The 19,968-nt window shown below is 43.0% G+C and overlaps 1 protein-coding gene across 1 annotated transcript in view; it reads right to left on the bottom strand.

Annotated features, from left to right (window-relative positions):
- nol7 (nucleolar protein 7) overlaps window positions 1–17,427 on the bottom strand; it is a 37,164-nt gene extending 19,737 nt beyond the window's left edge. Inside the window, exons 1-5 of the mRNA XM_070880175.1 lie at window positions 17,381–17,427; window positions 11,167–11,227; window positions 5,885–5,940; window positions 1,930–1,961; window positions 189–267 (exon numbers count right to left, since the gene is read on the bottom strand). Of these exons, the coding sequence (XP_070736276.1) occupies window positions 189–267; window positions 1,930–1,961; window positions 5,885–5,940; window positions 11,167–11,227; window positions 17,381–17,427 (275 nt within the window). The remainder of the gene's footprint in view (window positions 1–188; window positions 268–1,929; window positions 1,962–5,884; window positions 5,941–11,166; window positions 11,228–17,380) is intronic.
- Window positions 17,428–19,968: the final 2,541 nt, after the last annotated feature.

Raw genomic sequence — 19,968 nt, forward strand, 5'->3', positions numbered from 1 at the left:
ATTCACACATCGTAAATTGGTGGCTCTGACATAGCGTAATAAAACAGTGTACCCTGACTCAACATGAGCCATGTCCCAGAGATTTGCGAGTGCATTACTGGATAGATCAGATCCAAAAATATTAACTATTTTCTTCACATTATAGGCTTGGCTTTGACTTAACGGAGCTACATTTTGATGTGGGTTACCTGGTATCTACACACTCTTCAACATCTTCCTCCAATCCACTATCTTCCTCCACTTGCTGGACAGAATCACCATCTTCACCTTAAATGAAACAAAACAAATTATAAACACGAAATACTCGACGGAGACATGCAAGGTACACAAACACAGCTAAAAGTAATCTCACCTACAAAAACCAACCTGCTTGGGTGATTCTACAGATAACTGGTCAGAAACAGCACTGTTACTATAGTTCACGGGGAATTGGCACCCATCAAATCCCCAGATATTGATCCAGGCACTGTACTGCAACATTAGGACCAGCTGCAATTGATCAGCAAAGATCCCTTTATCCCCACTTCTAAAATGTTCTCACCTCCTAGTATAGAGTTCAACAGCTATCGACACCTTTGATCACCTTAGCCAAATGACCATCCATGAACGGAGTCTAGAAGGCAATTGTAGTAATGCACTATTCTGGCTGAGAACAGTTAACCTAGGCCAGACCGAGGATCGAACCTTTCTGATCTGAACTGCTTAGTTCCACACTACCATAACACTGGGAGCTCCACAATGGTTCCTTTGTTAAACAATTGCCTTGGCTACTGTATGATTAAATTAATGATTTGATTACACAAGTAGGGGGCACAAAATAATTGGCCCAAATCAAAGAAATTCTTCTTTTCATCTCACGTATACAACAACTTGCATTTAGTTGAAAATGTCAAGCCGCTTCCCAGAGGTGAGATCAGCCAACAATGGAAGATATATTACGGGTGACCAAAGTTTGATCAAAAAGTTGGATTTTAAGAGGGCTCTAGGAAGGAGAGGAAGGTGGAGAGGCTGGAGTGATTGTCCTACAAGGAGAGATTGAGTAGTCTAGGCCTATATTCTCTAGAGTTTATTACAGGGCTTGACAGGTTAAATGCAGGGAGGATGTTTCCTCTGGCTGGGGAGTCTGGAACCAGGGGTTGCAGTCTCAGAATAAGGGATCGGCCATTTAGGACTGAAATGGGGAGAGATTTCTTCACTCAAGAGGGTGGTGAATCTTTGGAATTCTCTACCCCAGAGGGCTGAGGAGGCTTAGTCTTAAATATATTCAAGACAGAGATCGATAGATTTTTGGATATTAAGGGAATCAAGCGATATGGGGATAGTGCAGGAAAGTAGAGTTGTGGTAGAAGATCAGCCATGATCTTATTGAATGGTGGAGCAGGCTCGAGGGGCCGAATGGCCTACACCTGCTCTTATTTCTTGTGTTCTAATGTGTATTATGAACAGCCCACATAATAAGCCACAGCAAATGACCTCTATCCCACTACGTGACTCACAAGGAACAAGTATGCAGGCAAATTAACCCCAGTTTACTCATGGGATATAAATCATATCCCACAGCTCGTTATTATGCATTCACTAGTCAAAATAATCTCTGAATGCTTATACTTCAAAAATAAAGTCAGAACGTGACTGGCTGCCTGAAAAGACAGTACACAAAAGTGTTAGGATACTGTGGACGTGCAGTGCTGGTACTCATGGCACTTTGAGAACTAATCGAGGGAGAATTGCAGCACCATCAAAAGCATCAGAAGACAGAAACAGCCAGTTGCTGGTCCATTTAAATTGGAAGAACTTTAATTCTACACAATAGTTCAAACATATCAGATTGTTGAATCTTGAAATAAAAAAAGTTTAGTTACACAACGCATGTCAAAAATCCAATATAGCAACATTTAGTAGCAGACAGGAGTTTATGTCATGCTGTACCTTCTTTATTTGTGTCAGGCGCCTGGTCAGTCCTAGAAGACAAAGTAAACCATTCAGTACATGGTGCATCGAATTGTCAGTTTCCTGCGATATACAGTGCAAAGTAACAAATAAAGTAACTGAGGGCTAAAAACTTTCAAAATCTGAAAATATCCCAAACCTTATATAGTTTTCAAACAAAGGTGAAGTCTTTTTCTGCATTGATTACAGCACCTTTATTAATTTTGTTTTTGTTGAGGGGTGGAGTGGGAGAGAATGAGGATATTCCTTAGTCTTGTTTTAAACTAGTCTATCTTAAATTAAAGAATTTGCATTTTATATAGCCCCTCATCGCATTCTCATGATGTCCTGAAGCGTTTTACAACCTATGGATTACTTCTGAAGTACAAGTCACCATTTTTTTTTATATACATTCACGGGATGTAGGTGTCACTGGTGAGGCCAGCATTTATTGGCCATTCCTAATTGCCTTTGAGAAGGTGGTGATGAGCTGCCTTCTTGAACCGCTGTAGTCCGTGCGGTGAACGCACTCCCACAGTGCTATTAGTGAGGAAGTTCCAGGATTTTGACCCAGCGATGATGAAGAAACAAAGATATGTTTCCGAGTCAGGATGGCATGACTTGGGAGGAGAACTTGGAGATGATGGTGTTTGCACGTATCTGCTGCCCTTGTCCTTATGTAGTCAAATGGGGCAGACAAGCTGTGAGCAAAGTATGATAAAGGGCAGATGAATAACCAGATGAAGTGTTTTTGGTGGTGTTAGTGGAGGAAGGAATGTTGGCCAGGACATCAGAACTCCCTGCTTTTCTTTCAATAATGCCAAGGGATATCACCTGAATTGGAAGGTGGGGTCTCTTTTTTTTTTTTAATTGTTCTTAGTAAGATTGTATTTATTGCCCATCCCTAGTTTCCCTGAATGTACTGATTATTTTACAACTAAGTGGCTTGCTGTGCAATTTCATAGGACATTAAGATTCAACCATATGGTGCAGGCCAGACTGGATAGGGGTGCCAAGTTCCCTTCCCTGGAGAACATTAGTGAGTAACCTGTTTTTTTACTGACATTCTGGCAGCTTTCATGATGCCAGCGCCCAAAAAATTAGATTTATTTAAGTCTGCTTCACAATATTACAAGATAGTGGAATTTGAACACTTGGTTGCTCGTCTAAGATCATAACCACTACACTCCTGTAGCTATTTAACATCTCATCTGAAGAGTATGCACCAACTTTATTTTTCCTATTAGATATCTTTATTATATCACTCACTACAATTACATTTCATAATATAGATTGATTTCTCTGGTATCCATTTATCTGCCAATTTTAATTTGAAGCTTCCAGCCTCAACGTCGGAACAGTGAGTCAAGTTTCAGGGCAGCTAGCGATAAATGTTTTTAAAAAAGTAAAACGTATTGACTCGTGGCAGGCACAGGGAATATAGAACAGTAACTTTTTAATGACATTAAAAGATTGTAAATTTGAATTAAACCCATTTTGAATTGATTACACCATTTAGGGTTAAACCCAGAAGCCGCAAAAAGTTTAAATGTTGTATTTTCTTTCCATATTTTGAGCAATTACATAGAATTGACAAAGTACCAGGAGCAATTGGGTTTTCTCATTGTTTGTGTACATGCTGTTTAATAGTTTCACATCGGACTCGGCAGCAGCAACAAAATTGTGCCTGCTTTCAAATTGAGTACAATTTCATAAAACCCAAGGCAATTAACAGCCTCTAGATTTCCCCCAATATGAAAACTGACAACGGAAAAACCTTGGGCATTGTCTTCATTGCCTTCAAATCTGCTGTCATCAATCCTCTCCTCCCTTGCAAACTACCACCCCACCTCCAACTTCCCCTGGTTTTATTGCAATGGCTTCTCTTCCCAAAGGGTCTATTCTTGGGCCCCTCCTATTTCTCATCTACACGCTGCCCCTCGGTGTCATCATCCGGCAACACCTGAGTTTTCACATGTATGCTGATAACATTCGGCCCTCCTCCAGCTCTCTCGAACCCTCCACCTATACACACTATACTATCAAACTGCTTGTCTGACAATCCAGCACTGAATGAGTAGGAATTTCCTCCAATTAAATATCAGGAAGACCGAAGCCATTGTCTTCGGTTCACACCATAAACTCCGTTCCTTTCTAATAATTCAATCTCTCTCCTCAGCAACTGACTTAAAGCTGTTCACTACCCTGTGCCATATTTGATCACGAATTGAGTTTCCTGCCTCATATTCCTTCTATAAGACCACCTATTTCCACCTTCATAATATCGCCCGTCTCTGCCCTTACCTGAACTTATCTGCTGGCGAATTCCTCATCCACGCCTTTATCACCTCTAGACTTGACTATTCCCATACACTCCTAGCCATTCTCCCTCCTTCTACCCTCCATAAACTTGAAGTCATCCAAAACTCTGCCACCTGTGTCCTAACTCGCACCAAGTCCCGCTCACCCACCTCCTTGCTTGCTGACCTACATTGGCTCCCAGTTAAGCAATGCTTGATTTTAAAATTCTCATCCTCGTTTTCAAGTCCCTCCATGGCTTCGCCCCTCCTTATCTCTGTAATCTTCTCCAGCCCTATAATTCCCCTAGAACTCTGCGCTCCACCTGTTCTGGCCTTTTGAACATCCCCAATTTTAATTGCACCACCATTGGTCATTGTGTCTTCAGCTGCCTAGGTCCTAAGCTCTGCAATTCTCTCCCTAAATGTTCCTGCCTCTCCACTTCTCTTTCCTCCTTTAAAATACTCCTTAAAACCCACCTTTTGGTCATCTGCCCTAACATCTCCTTATATGGCTCTCTCTTTTTTTGGTATCCAAAAACATATCAAATCGCTGTCTTGAATATACTTAGCGACTGAGCATCCAGAGCCCTCTGGGGTAGAGAATTCCAAAGATTTACAACCCTTTGAGTGAAGAAATTTCTCCTTGTCTCAGTCCTAAATGGCTGAACCCTTATTCTGAGACTGTGACCCCTAGTTCCGGACTCCACAGCCAAGGCAAACATCCTCCCAGCATCTACCACTTATCGACAACTTATGCTTGTGCAGTTTTAACCTAATGTTGAAAAGTGGCGGATTGGTTAGATTATCAGAAGCAGATTATTTGTAATAAACTAAGGTATTAACTTCATGCATTCTGATTTTTAATTGTTTTTTTAATAAAATGTACAATAGAAACTAAAAGGTGATAGAAAATAAAATAAAAAGAAACCATCCAGATAACTTGCCAAATATATACTCAAAGAGCCTCATCAACACACCCGATTTTCTCCTCCCTATTCCAGGAGGGCTGAGACACACCCAATGTACCCATGGCTCAGATCAACAAACTAAGCAGACTCAGAATCAAACCTGTGGTCTTGACTTTGATTGCTGTTACAGTTTAAAAACAAATGCCAATTATTCCTCAACTTCTTATGACCAATTAATGTCGTATGATTCCTCAAATTTTTCACAAAGATGGTACAAAAGTGGGTCAAGAAAGTTTCTAAACAATGTAACAACCTCAATTGTTTTTTTAAAAAGGCAATCCTTACAACTTAAATGAAAAAGAAACGTGTGGCAATGATAGTATTTTGAATAATGTTAATTTTACATACTGAGACGGAAGGAACATAGTCAGATAATCTATCTTTATGAAGACTACTATTTACTTTAATTTTCTGTATTATCTTTGGATGCTGGCTAGCAATATATTATACAGGTACAACATCTGAAATCCATAATCCTCGGATTTCAGACAAGAAAATCAATAGTCTGAAACCAGAATGCTCGGGACCAAATCTGTGCCAGATTTCGGGTTTTGACGGATTTTGGACCTTGCCTCCCGCCGCTCCTCACTGCTCGCTGAAATGTCCGTTTTTCAGAATTCCGGATTGAGGACATTGTACCTGTATATATAAGTTTAAAAACTGATTGCTAAAGAATTGCCTACGTACTTTTCCGGGACTGAAGTGATCTCTTCAAGAATGTCATCAGGGAGCAACTTGCGTTTCTGTTTTAATAATCAGCAAAATAGGAGGAAAGAGATTAGCAAACAAATCTCACACAGTACCATCTAGCTGTAGCATAAGCAAATTCCAGGGACTGCCCCAGGAGGTACAAATTATTACTTCATTCCAACTTATCCAACCAGCTTGTTATGTGCATTTTTTTTTTAAAAAGCTACAATCAAAACAGGAGTGTAACACACCCAGTTCAAGTGCTTAGGGCTAGAAATTCCATAATTAGCGCTATGACCGGTTTTTGGGTGATAATCATGGCTTTTTTTTTTAATAAGTGCCGGAATACCGCTATGGCTTGACGCCACAAAATTCGGCAAACAGTGACCAATAATAGCGGTAAAATCCAACCTTACATGACTACATTTATGCGTCGGAGTGTAATTCAGCGATCTGAAAAAATCTTCTGCTTATGCGCAAATTTTTTTCTCTCGCCGATTCCTCTCCTCCCCTCCACCCCCGATTCTGCTCAGGTGTCAGCGTGTGCCCGCGCATGCGCAGTACACCCAGGGTCTCAATCTGCCATTTTTCACAGCCAAGATGCAGCAGGGTGATTATAGTATGCAGAGGGCCAGGAAATTTTGTTCCAATGCCAATGAAGCACTGATCACAGCAAATGAAAGTTGATGGGGGGGAAATTTAATAGGAAGGTTCGAAATAAACCACCTCCCCCAGCCGTTATAAGGAGATTTTGGACCTGTGTTGCTGAGGAGGTCTCCTCAGTTGATGACATTTCCAAGGACCACCAGCAATGCAGGAAAAGGTGGAATAACCATTGCAGGGTCGTAAGAGTAAGTGATATTTTTATTGATGCACTCCTTGATTACTTAAATTGTAAATCTGATGCATGTTGCTGTAGGTAGGCTTAGTGTTGCACCTTATTTGCCATGAATGATCGTTACACATTATTAAGACTGCTTTTTGACATCTTAAAATATGCTTCTGCACGTCGATGTCTTCCTCATGAACCATGCGCAACTACCAGGGCCATGAAACAGACGGCTGTATTAAATGCACACAGTTTGGTTCAAGTGCTTTGATGGCTATCTGTGTGTGCCCCAGGAGCAGAAGGGCACTCTGGTAACCATTCCTATTGTCATTTTTTAGTAAAAGTTGTCCCAGAATCGCCGTGAGCAGTGACGCACAGGCGGCGTTTCGTCCCAAACACATCCATTAACAGAGGAAAGAGTGGCTGGTTTAATTGGTGCCTCCGGGAGGTAAACGACCCATGCGGGTGCTGAGCCCATGTTCCGAACTGACGGCAAGTCCTGCAAAATCCCCGGGCTGGGTTGGAGCAATATGATGTAGTGTCTGTCGGCTAGGGTTCGGGTAACGTGATGGCGTCTCATGACGACATATAATTCAGTAGTGGTGGTCCTTCAAATAAGCCTGCGTTATGTGACCTTACTTATGTCACCCTGCCCCCTCCCCTACTGCTAACCACTCATCCGTTGTTTTTTATTTTGCAGATGAGGATTCTGAAACGCCACAGGAGGAACATCATGAAGCTGTTGCGGGGGGTGGAGGGGACGATGCAGTCAGTACCACTTTTAGCTACGGCCACAAGTTCCTCGGAGGAAGCCACATTCACAGGCTTCGTCCAATCCATGGCAGCGGGTCCAACCCCCAGGGTTGAACCCCATATGCCATCTCTTTGGAGGTTGAGTCGGCAAAGCCGATCTGCTGAAAGACAGGCAGATGCACACCTGGATATGGTGGGACTGTGAAGGGAGAGCGTCAAACTCGGCTGAGAGCTCCTCCAGGCCCCGGGTCGCATTTCCAGCAACAGTGCGGCACAATCTGCGGACACGAGGCAGATTGCAGCTGTGATGCGGGAGAACAGAGAGGCTGTCAATGCCTTGCGGCAACTGATGGTCTCGACTTTTGGCACTGCAGTCCCCAGTGTCATGTCATCCAGACCGACAGCACCCGTAAGTGGTGAGGCTGAGCAAGAACCTTCCAACTCAGAAATCGAGCCATCCATACCCAGAGCTTCTCCAGGGGATCCAATGGCATCTCCATTGTCTCTCCCCCAGCAGCAGCGCTCTGCGCCTTGTTGTACGCGGTCTTGGCGGGTAGGGGCAAGGGCAAGAAGCGGCGGGGGGAGGGGGGATGGTGGGGAGAGGTGGCCGCAGTTAAGAGACGTTCGGTGCAGGGGTTGTTTTGTTTTGTTGCTGTAGTTTTCCTGTTTTTGTTATTTTATAAAAGTTTTACAAATAAGTTCAAGTTAAAAATGTAATTAAGTTTCAAAATTAAAGTTTACAAAGTTTCAAGAATGTACAAATGTTTCATAAATTTACAAATATTTAATAAATTCTTTTGTTCACCTTAACCATTCTTGTGCAGTTTCTCATTTGTAAAATAATAGGGAGAATAGTCAACATGGTGGGATAGAGTGGGCAGGCAATGGTGAAATGAGCCTTTCACTGTTCAAGCAAAGCGTTGATTTATGAGCTGCTGACGTAAGACTTTTGCAGTGGCAAAAGCTCCCATGGCCTCCCCTGTGGTGGTGGTGGTGGTGGCATGGGTTAATCGCCAGGCTTGTCCTCCTCCTCCTCGCTCCCCGGAGGTGGTCCTGCAGTCCCCAGTGGCAAATCCTGTCCCCTCACGATGGCCAAGTCATGCAGCATGCATCACACCACAATTAACTCAGCAACCTGCTATGGGGAGTATTGCAGGCTGCCTCCAGAGTGGTCCAGCCATCGGAAGCGCTGCTTGAGCACTCCAATTGTCTTTTCGCCGATGTTGCTTGTGGCTATATGGCTGTTATTATAGCAATGCTCGGTTTGTGTCTGAGGGTTCTGGAGTGGGGGGCTCATGAGCCAGGTGGCGTAACCTTTGTCCCCCAGTATCCAGCTCTGGCCTTGTGACTGACGCTCAAACAGGTATGAGACACTGCTCTCACGCAAGATGAAGGCATCATGGATGCTCCCTGGAAACTGAGCATTTACTGCCATGATGCGCTGAGTATGGTCGCAAACGATCTGCACATTCAAGGAGTGGAATCCCTTTCGGATTTCAGTAAACCTCTGGCTCCTCTAAAGATGCTCGTAGGGTGATGTGCGTACAGTCAACGGCAACCAGCAAATCGTGCAAAACTCACAGCTCTCTCATTCTGTGCCTCCTTGGTCATTGTGACTTTAAAAAGTCCATCCTGCGTGCATACAGTGCACTAGTCACCTGGCGAATGCAGCTATGTTCGGCGAACGACAAGATGTAGCATACGTCCCCGGCTGATGCCTGAAAGGAGCCAGAGGCATAGAAGGCAAGTGCCGCAGTCACCTTCACCTCGACGAGCAGTACAGTCCTGATGCTGCTGGTAGGCTTTATGAGCTGGCATATCTGTGACCACCTCTTTTCGGAAGCGCAGCCTTCGAACGCACTGTGCCTCGGACAGCTGCAGGCATGAGCGCTGTTCCCTGTAAACTCGTGGGGGGTAAGGCTTCCTCCCCATACGTTTGTAAGTTCTTTGATTACACTCAAAATGCTCTTGAATAAGCCTTCTTCCAGCTCGATGCTGCATAGAAAAAGCAGCCAGGAATAATGGCAGAGATATTATAGCCCCCATTCTTTTAAATGACCTCAAATAGCCTTAAAAACAAACTATAAACTCACAAAAAGCTCAATGTGTAAAATGCAGCCTTCCCTCCAAATCCTTTTATGCATTGAACTTCTGCTGTTTTTCAAGATGGCGTCGTTAGCGCCGGGTGCGCCGTGGGTCCGAGCAGGTAAGACTTGATTTGTTTCGGGCGTGTTTTTGGACGGGTGGTAAAAATGGTGTAATCAGCGAATTTTCTGCTCGCGGTGATAGCTGAGTGTTGTACGCCAATTGATGCCATAAAAACACCGAAAAAACAGGTGGGCGATATTTTTTACTGCCGGCTCAAAATCGCTGCCAAAATTTCTGCCCGAGCGGTAAATTCTGTGCGCTGCGTTTACCGTTCCCCCCACCCCCTTTCAGTAAAACGGGCGCAAAAATGCCGAATGATAGTGGTCTAGGTGCCGGACTCCCTGATTATTACCCACTGTGATAGTCAGGAAACGACAAAGGGCTGGCAAGCATTTTCAAAATTCTCCAGCATAAATCCCCAGTCTAAACAAAGCACAGTGATCATCAAGAGTCATTAACAATAAATGACAAAATAATCCAGGGCATTGTGAACCTGTGGTATTTTCATTGTTGCACAGAAAAATACAAGGAACTTTGTGGGACAGAGCACATTGATGACAAACATACATGCAACACTTTGTAGGAGTCATTGACAATGGATAGATTCTTGACATTACTGAAGTCCAGAAAGCATGTCAACTTGGAGCCACATTGACGTCAAAAGACCCTGCTTACCTTCCCTACCCCACTGGAAGATAGTCACTAGTTGATGTCTTCAGAGTCACACAAAAGATACAGGGATTTCTTTGTATCATAACTTGCACTAAGTCCATTCAACCATCACCCGTGCTTGCTGTCATACATTGGGTCCTGGTCCGGCAACATCTGGGATTTAAAATCCCTCCATGGCCTCGCTCCTCCCAATCTCTGCAACCTCCTCCAGCCCTAGAACCCTCCGAGATCTCTGCACTCCTCTAATTCTGGTCTCTTGCACATCCCAATTTTAATTGCACCATCAGCAATGGCTCTGGAATTCCCTCCCTAAATTACTCTCCCTCCAGCTCCTCCTTTAAAACGCTCCTTGGTCACCTTTTGGTCACCTATCCTAATATTTCCTCATGTTGCACAGTACCAAACTTTATGAAGCGCCTTGGGATGTTTTACTATGTCAAAGGCGCTATATAAATACAAGTTGTCATTGTTAAAACATCGCCCAATGGCAAGAATCAACAATTAACATAAGTTACCAATCCAATTTTGAAAATGGAAGAACTTTATCCTGGTTGTCCCCCCCCCCCCAACCAAAAAAAAAGTATAATACGGTAGGACAGGCTAGTGCAATTCTTGATTTTTGAAATCATGCAATTCAACTAAAATTCTGCACAGCATAATAACTGAATAAATCACATTTTATCACAAAACCAACTTTATATATATAAACATCTGTGGGACAGCCTCTAATATTGAAAAGTTCAGTGAATAGATGAAATGGCAGTGGACTGTATAAATGAAATAGTGAGCTGCTTAAAGTGTGCCTTGGAAGTATACATTAAATTCAAAAGTAAATGACTCGAGTTCCTGTCTGGTATAGTGACTATAGCAACTTTACCTTTTGCTTTTTGAACAATTCCTCCTTTCTTCTTCTTTTCTCCTTCAGCAAGACTTTGTCTCTGAAATGTATTTAAAACACAATTACAAATAAAAATGACATTTCAGTTTCTGTCAGACTTAAACTCAGTCTGTGTGCCAGATTGTCACAATGTGCTGCACAATGTCACTCACTCACAAATGCACTCTGCCAGCTCGTGACCTATTTCACAACCAGCTTCTCCTAAAACACATGCCCAAAGATTTGGAATATTCTTGGTAAATTACTTTGTAAAGAAATTGAAATTCACTGCCTTTTACAAAGAAAGACTTGCATTTATTTAGTGCCTTTCACAACCACCGGACATCCCAAAGCACTGTACAAGTAAGAGTATTGTGTCCAATTCTGCGGACTACATTTTGGTGGAATGTCAAGGCCTTGGCGAGGGTGCATAGAAGATTTAACTAGAATGATACCAGGAGAGTTACGTGGAGAGAGTAGAGAAGTTGGGATTGTTCTCCTTCGAGCACGGAAGGTTAAGGGGAGATTTAAGAGAGATCAAAATTATGAAGGGTTTTAAGAACATAAAAAATAGGAGCAGCAGTAGGTCACCTGGCCCCTCGAGCCTGCTCCGCTATTTAATAAGATCATGGCTGATCTGATCATGGACTCAGCTCCACTTCCCTGCCCGCTCCCCATAACCCTTTAGTCCCTTATCGCTCAAAAATCTGTCTATCTCCACCTTAAATATATTCAATGATCCAGCCTACACAGCTCTCTGGGGCAGAGAATTCCATAGATTTACAACCCTCAGAAGAAATTCCTCCTCAGCTCAGTTTTAAATGGGCGACCCCTTATTCTGAGACTATGTCCCCTAGTTTTAGTTTCCCCTATGAGTGGAAATATCTTCTCTGCATTCACCTTGTCGAGTCCCCTCATTATCTTATATGTTTCGCTAAGATCACCTCTCATTCATAAGAACATAAGAACTAGGAGCAGGAGTAGGCCATACAGCCCTCGAGCCTGCTCCACCATTTAATACCATCATGGCTGATCTGATCATAGACTCAGGTCCACTTACCCGCCCGCTCTCCATAACCCCTTATTCCCGTATCCTTTAAGAAACTGTCTATTTCTGTCTTAAATTTATTCAATGTCCCACCTTCCACAGCTCTGAGGCAGCGAATTCCACAGATCCACAACCCTCAGAGAAGAAATTTCTCCTCATCTCAGTTTTAAATGGGCGGCCCCTTATTTTAAGATTATGCCCCCTAGTTCTAGTCTCCTCCATCAGTGGAAACATCCTCTACGCATCCACCCTGTCAAGCCCCCTCATAATCTTATACATTTCGATAAGATCACCTCTCCTTCTTCTGAATTCCAATGAGTAGAGGCCCAACCTACTCAACCTTTTCTCATAAGTCAACCCCCTCATCTCCAGAATCAACCTAGTGAACCTTCTCTGAACCGCCTCCAAAGCAAGTATATCCTTTCGTAAATATGGAAACGAAAACTGCACACAGTATTCCAGGTGTGGCCTCATCAATAGTCTGTACAACTGTAGCAAGACTTTCTTGCTTTTATATTCCATCCCCTTTGCGATAAAGTCCAAGATTCCATTTGCCTTCGTGATCACTTGCTGTAACTGCATACTATCCTTCTGTGTTCATGCACAAGTACCCCCAGGTCCCTTTGTAATCTTTCTCCATTTAAATAATAACTTGCTCTTTGATTTTTTTTCTGCCAAAGTGCATGACCTCACACTTTCCAACATTATACTCCATCTGCCAAATTTTTGCCCACTCACTTAGCCTATGTCCTTTTGCAGATTTTGTGTGTCCTCCTCACACATTGCTTTTCCTCCCATCTTTGTATCGTCAGCAAACTTGGCTACGTTACACTCGGTCCCTTCCTCCAAGTCGTTAATAATAGATTGTAAATAGTTGGAGTCCCAGCACTGATCCCTGCGGCAGCCCATTGGTTACTGATTGTCAACCCGAGAATGAACCATTTATCCCGACTCTCTGTTTTCTATTTGTTAGCTAATCCTCTATCCATGCTAATATATCACCCCCAACCCCGTGAACTTTTATCTTGTGCAGTAACCTTTTATGTGGCACCTTGTCAACTGCCTTCTGGAAGTCCAAAAACACCACATCCACTGGTTCCCCTTTATCCACCCTGTTCGTTACATCCTCAAAGAATTCTAGCAAATTTGTCAAACATGACTTCCCCTTCATAAATCCATGCTGACTCTTCTGAACTCCAATGAGTATAGGCCCAACCTGCTCAACCTATCTTCATAAGTCAACCCCTCATCTCCGGAATCAACCTAGTGAACCTTCTCTGAACAGCCTCCAATGCAAGTATATCCTTCCTTAAATACAGAGACCAAAACTGTACGCAGTACTCCAGGTGTGACCTCACCAATACCCTGTACAGTTGTAGCAGGACGTCTCTGCTTTTATACTCTATCCCCCTTGCAATAAAGGCCAACATTCCATTTGCCTTCCTGATTATTTGCTGTACCTGCATACTAACTTTTTGATAGAGTAGATAGGGAGAAACCATTTATGCTGGCAGGAAGGAGGGCAACCAGAGGACACAGGTTTAAGATAACTGGCAAAAAAAAAACAGGAAATTAGGAGAATTTCAACGAGCCAAGTAGTTATAATTTAATATGCACTGCCTGAAAGAGCAGTGGAAGCAGATTCAATAATAACTTTCAAAGGGGAATTGGATATATACTTAAAAAAGGAAAATATTTTAGGCTGTAGGGAAAGAATAGGGGAGTAGTGCTAATTGGATAGCTCTTTCAAAAAGCTGGCACTGGCACAATGGGCTGAGTGGTCTTTTTCTGTGCTGTATGATACTATGATACCTACAAATTAATTCCCAAATTAATGCTCATTGGATTCATCTTTGGAGGTGAACAAACAGATGCAATCTAAAACTGAGACTGTATTCTTCAAAAGGGAATCTGTATAGGTATTTGCAAGCAATGGTAGTACAGCTAGTAGGGCTATGTATGGGGCAGCACGGGCCAGCCCACACTGCGATGTTTGCGCGCACTAGGCCCGTGCAGCAGAGCTGGTCTCCAGTCATCTTGGTTAACCCTTGCCATTGGACCAAGACCCAGCTCTGTCAAGCCCGTGTGGTGGCTGGTGTGCAATGGCTACCACACGTTAAAAAAATCCACGCACAGGCATCTTTCACCCTTCGGGATGTAGTTCGGGACCTGGAATATTAGGTCCTTCATTGAAACACCTGTAAACTCATCCCTTTTTGGTGTGGAAGCAAGTCATCCTCAATACGAGGGACCGTCTATGATGATGATGTATTATAGAATTTACAGCACACAAACAGGCCATTCAGCCCAACTAGTCTGCTGGTGTTTATACTCCACACAAGTCTCCTCCCATTCCCTCTACCTTATCTCAGCCTTTCAGCATATCTTTCTATTCCCTTTTCTCTTATGTGCTCACCTAGTTTTCTTTTGAAGGCATCAAAGCTATTTGCCTGAACCACTTCCTGTGGTAGCAAGTTTCACATTCTCACCACTCCCCAAATGAAGAAATCCCTCCTTATTTCCCTATTGGATTTATTAGTAAACATCTTGAATTTATGGCCCCTGTTTTTGGGTTCTCCCAATAGCTGTAATCGCTCAATCTCTCAACCGTTCTTGTAAATCTTTTTGTGCACTTATCCAGTGCTTATATGTCCTTGTATAGTGTGGAGACCAGTACTCCATGTGCAGCCTTACCAGAGTCCTATAACTTCACTACTTCTGAATTCTATACCCCAAGAAATAAATCCCAGTCCTTTTTTTTAGAATTTTTATTTGCTTTGCCGTCCTGCTTTTAATGATTTGTTCACCTATATCCCTAGATCCATTTGCTCTTCTACCCTTTCTAAAGGTGTATGTGATATTTCTATTTTCCCTACCAAAGTGCATTATTTATCTATACTAACGTTCATTGCCACTTAACTACCTAAGTGCATTCTCCCCTTCAGTTATACCCCCCAGTTTGGTGTCATCTGCAAATTTTGAAATTGTTACTTATCCCAAGTCCAAATTATTAATATAACTTATGAATAACAGTGGTCCCAACACTGATCCTTGTGGAACATCTTCCTCCAATCTGAATAACTACCCTTAACCCCTACCTTATTCAAATAGAAATAATGTGCATTGAGAGATGAAATTTAAGATTTGGGTAACCCTCTCTTTGAATATTAGACTAGACTTAGAGAAATGAGCGAGGGAAGCAGTCAGGAACTGTAATGAAGTTTTAATCCTGACACAGGAACATTATACTTGTGGGAAATGAACATGTATTGCTGCACTCCCAAGCCAAATAGGCAGATGGCATGTAAACTCCTGCCAAATTTCCAATATTCTATTACATGGTGATGAGAAGGTATACGAGTCAAGAGCCTCTTCACCATCTGCCTCACACAGAGGCCTCTAGAATTCATCATATAGATTACGATTGTCCAATACCTTAGTGAATTTGTTGGTAAAATGGTAAAACTAAAATCAGAATGTGTGAGTGGTTTTTGATCAATGTGTGCGTTTTACTTCCTTGGTTTTTTATTGGTTATATGCTAAAATAGTGTGCAACATGGATAAGACCACCAGACTTCAGCACCATCTAAATACCAGCAATACTGGGGTGGATTTTGCAGTCACTGGCGAAGGGACGGCATTCGCTGCTGACCTCGAAGAAAGCTGCCCACAAAGATTTAGTGGGCTCTGTGGTGTCGATTTCGCCTATTACAACATCAATTTCATTCTGAGGCCATCTTTTGGGGATCTCATGTGTTCAGGAATAGTGAAGTCATCAAGCAGGCTGAGCAGCCAATCAAATTGAAGAACTCCCTCAGACAGCAAACCAGGAAGTAAAAAGTGATCATCATTCACTTTTTAGTCATTTTACAGAGAGTGAAATAAAGATTGGGACATACACATAGGATTGAAGTAGAAGGTGAAATATCAAACAAACATTAATTGTCTTATTATTTTAAAAATCCATGGAATTTATATCACGGAATGTCTAAAATTAGATTTTCAGGGCCCCGAGAGGTTATTCAGCAGTAATTATGACTTAGTATGCTGTTAAAAGCTCAGTTACACCTCATTCAACAAAGCTTAACTTTTTCAATGGTTAGCAAGAATAGAGCGTAAAAAGTTGAAATTCACGTCAAATCACTGATTCTGTGCTGATTACATCTGCAAAGACTGCAACAGCGCACCCTGTGGAGCAGGGTATCACTGACAGCACCTTCTGGATTTTTGCATTTAATTGCAAATGCCAGAAGTTGCTATCAGGTTTACACAGTAATGAGGGAAAACGCTGAGAGTTTTGCTGCCATTACAACTGCAAATTCCGGGCTATCGTGTATGAAGAGGGGAACCATCATCATGGTCAGCTAGACCAATCAAAATAACCATTCCGACCCAAGAAGATTCAACCAATAATGAGCAGCTACAACAGGGCAAAGGGCAATCAGCATTGAACTGCGTTCTGGATGGAGAGCAGGGGCTGATCTGGCCATCTCATTGCTGAGAATGTTGACTTGCACAATTATTAACATTAAAGTATTGCTTGCAACTGTTGGACAAAAACCTAGAAGCTCACTAAAATGTGCTGCGGATGATAAACGTCAAACTTTGGTGAAAAAGACTGCAACCTTTCACACTGAATGGTGGTAGCCGTTTGTTGAGTAAATAAACACTCGAAGTACATTTATCCATTTTGTGTGCAAAGCATTTTCTACTAACATTAGTGCATGTGGTTAATACAGTGTCGTTGTAGCTCCTGTGGCTAGTCAGCAAATTCAATTGGACAATACTGATATAGACAGACATGGCCAGATGCTAGTGCTCCATGAATTGCAGCACTGAGCCGTCTCACAAACAGCAGGCTTTAATTGTCAGAGGTTGACAAAGGATTACTAGACCTGAGCAATCCAGAAAGTGAGAAATAGGGTCTCTTGATAACTCAGTGGGTAAATACACTGCATAAATGTACAGATTAAATCACCATCAGTAATGCATCAGTGCAGCCATTGCACAATTAAATACAATGCACTAAATCAGGGGCATCCATGCTATTTCTTTTTGTGGGCTACAGTTAAGACAATTAATTCTTTTTGGGGGGGGGGGGGGGGCAGTGGAGACAGAGGGTGTTCACAAAAGTTTAAAATCATGCTCCAATCAATTTCCATATACCTTAAGTTGTTCAGTTTTCTGATTTTGTAATTGTATGACAAAACCATATTTTCTTGTCCATGCTGATTTTAAAAAATCCATTTAGTGCTGGCAGCACATAAAGGGTTAACACAAAGTTCACACATAGCCATCAGCTCAGAACAGACAAGTTGTATGGAAAGGTTCACAAAATGCCAGTTTTCTATGGTTCATTTACAGGTTGTCTAAAGTGATAATTGTATCAACCTGGCGCCATTACTTCCAATCACAAACATCTTTGGCATTGTCAGAAATTGCCTTCTTTCATTATTGGGGAACTGCTAAAATATAAAAGAAAACTTGCAAATGCTGGAAATCTGAAATAAAAACATTTCGCAAAGCGTTTGATAAAGTGCCACGTAATATATTTGTTAGCAAAATTGAAGCCCATGGGATTAAAACAGCATTTGCAGTACGGATTGGCTAAGAGGCAGAAAGCAGAGTAGTGGTGAACAGTTGTTTTGCAGACTGGAGGGATGTATATCCCGGTGTCCCCCAGGGATCGGCAGTCGGACCACTGCTCTTTTTGATATGAACTAAAATTAGATTTTCAGGGCATAATTTCAAAGTTCGCAGATGACGCAAAACTTAGAAATGTAATAAACAATGAGGAGCATAGTAGCAGACTGCAGTACGACACCAACTAATGAAATTGAAAGACACATGGCAGATTAAATTTAATGCAGAGAAGTATAAAGTGTTGTATTTTGGTGGGAAGAATGAGATGATGAAATATAAGCGAAATAGCACAATTTTTAAAGGGGTTACACATACAATAATCTTTGAAGGAACATAGCAACAGGGTAGGCCATTCAGCACCTTGAGCCTGTTTTGCTATTCAAGCATGGCTGAGCTGTATCTACCCACCTTTGTTCCATAACTCTTACAAAAATCTAACAATCCCAGTTTTTAAATTTTCAATGACCTAGCCACAACAGCTTTTTGGGGGGAGAGTTCCAGATTTCCACCGCCCTTTGTGTGAAGAAGTGCTTCTCGACATCACCCCTGAAAGGCCTAGCTCTAATTTTAAGGTTATGCCTCCTTATTCTGGACTCCCCACCAGAGGAAACACTGTCTCTCTATCTACCTTATCAAATCCTTCAAACATCTTAAACACCTCAATTAGATCACCCCTTAAATTGCAGGACAAGTTGATAGCTGATAAAAATAGCATATGACTATAAATAGAGGCATTGGGTACAAAAGCTGAACCTTTACAATTTACTGGTTAGGCCTCAGCTGGAATATTGTGCCCAATTCTGGGCACCACACATTAGGCAGAACGTCAAGGCCATGGAGAGGGCGCAGAGGACATTTACCAAAATGATACCAGGGATGAGGGACTTCAGTTATGTGGAGAGACCAGAGAAGCTGGGGTTATTCTCCTTGGAGCAGAGAAGGTTAAGGTAAAAGTTAATAGAGGTGCTCAAAATCAAGAGGGGTTCTGATAGAGCAGATAGGAAAAACTGTTCTTCTCTCAGGAGATGTGGTAACGAGAGTATACAGATTTAAGACAATTGCCAAAAGAACTAGAGGAAAAGAGGAGAAATTGTTTTACATAGCAAGTTGTTGTGATCTGGAATGCACTGTCTGAAAGTGGTGGAAGCAGATTCAATAGTAACTTTCAGAAGGGAATTAGATTTATACTGGAAAAGGAAAATTTTGCAGGACAATGGAGGAAAAAAAGAATGCAGGAGTGAGACTAATTAGACAAAGCTTTCAAAGAGTTGGCACAGGCACAACGGGCTGAATGGCCTACTTCTGTGCTATAAGAATCTATGATAAAGGGAGAGGTCCTTCTTTTCAGTCTGTAACACCCCCATTAGCTTATTGAGTAAATACATTGGGCCCAAGTTTCCACACGATAAAAAACGGGCGCCCCTCCGAGCTGGGCGCCCGTTTTTCGAACCTAAAACAGCGCCTAAAAAAAAAACTCGCGATTCTGGAGCGTTCTGCAGCTCCTTGTCTGCCTGGCGCGGCGCCCCAGGGGGGCGGAGCCTACACTCACGCCGCTTTTGTAAGTGAGAGGGGGCGGGTACTATTTAAATTAGTTTTTTTCCTGCCGGCAACGCTGCGCGTTGGAGCGTTCGCGCAGTGTGAAAAAAACATTGGCACTCGGCCATTTTTGTAGTTCTTTGTAGCTGTTTAATTTTTGAATTTTTTTAAAATAAAAGCACATTGCCATCAGCACATCAGCACTTGCAGCCTTCTCACTGTCTCCTCCTCCCCACCCCGCGTGAAGAACGGGCGCCTCCTCCCCCCCCGCGGGAAGAACGGGCGCCTCCTCCCCCCCCCCCCCCCGCAGGAAGAACGGGAGCCTCCTCCTCCCCCCCCCCCCGCCCCGGGAAGAACGGGCGCCTCCTCCTCCCCCCGCGGGAAAGAATGGACGCCTCCTCTCCCCCCCGCGGGAAAGAACGGGCGCCTCCTCTCCCCCCCCGCAGGAAGAACGGGCGCCTCCTCCTCCCCACCCCCGCGGGAAAGAACAGGCGCCTCCTCTCCCCCCTGCGGGAAGAACGGGCGCCTCCTCCTCCCCCCCCCCGCGGGAAAGAACGGGCGCCTCCTCTCCCCCC

Source organism: Pristiophorus japonicus, chromosome 5 (genome assembly GCF_044704955.1).
Source record: "Pristiophorus japonicus isolate sPriJap1 chromosome 5, sPriJap1.hap1, whole genome shotgun sequence".
In the NCBI taxonomy this organism is placed as follows: domain Eukaryota; kingdom Metazoa; phylum Chordata; class Chondrichthyes; family Pristiophoridae; genus Pristiophorus; species Pristiophorus japonicus.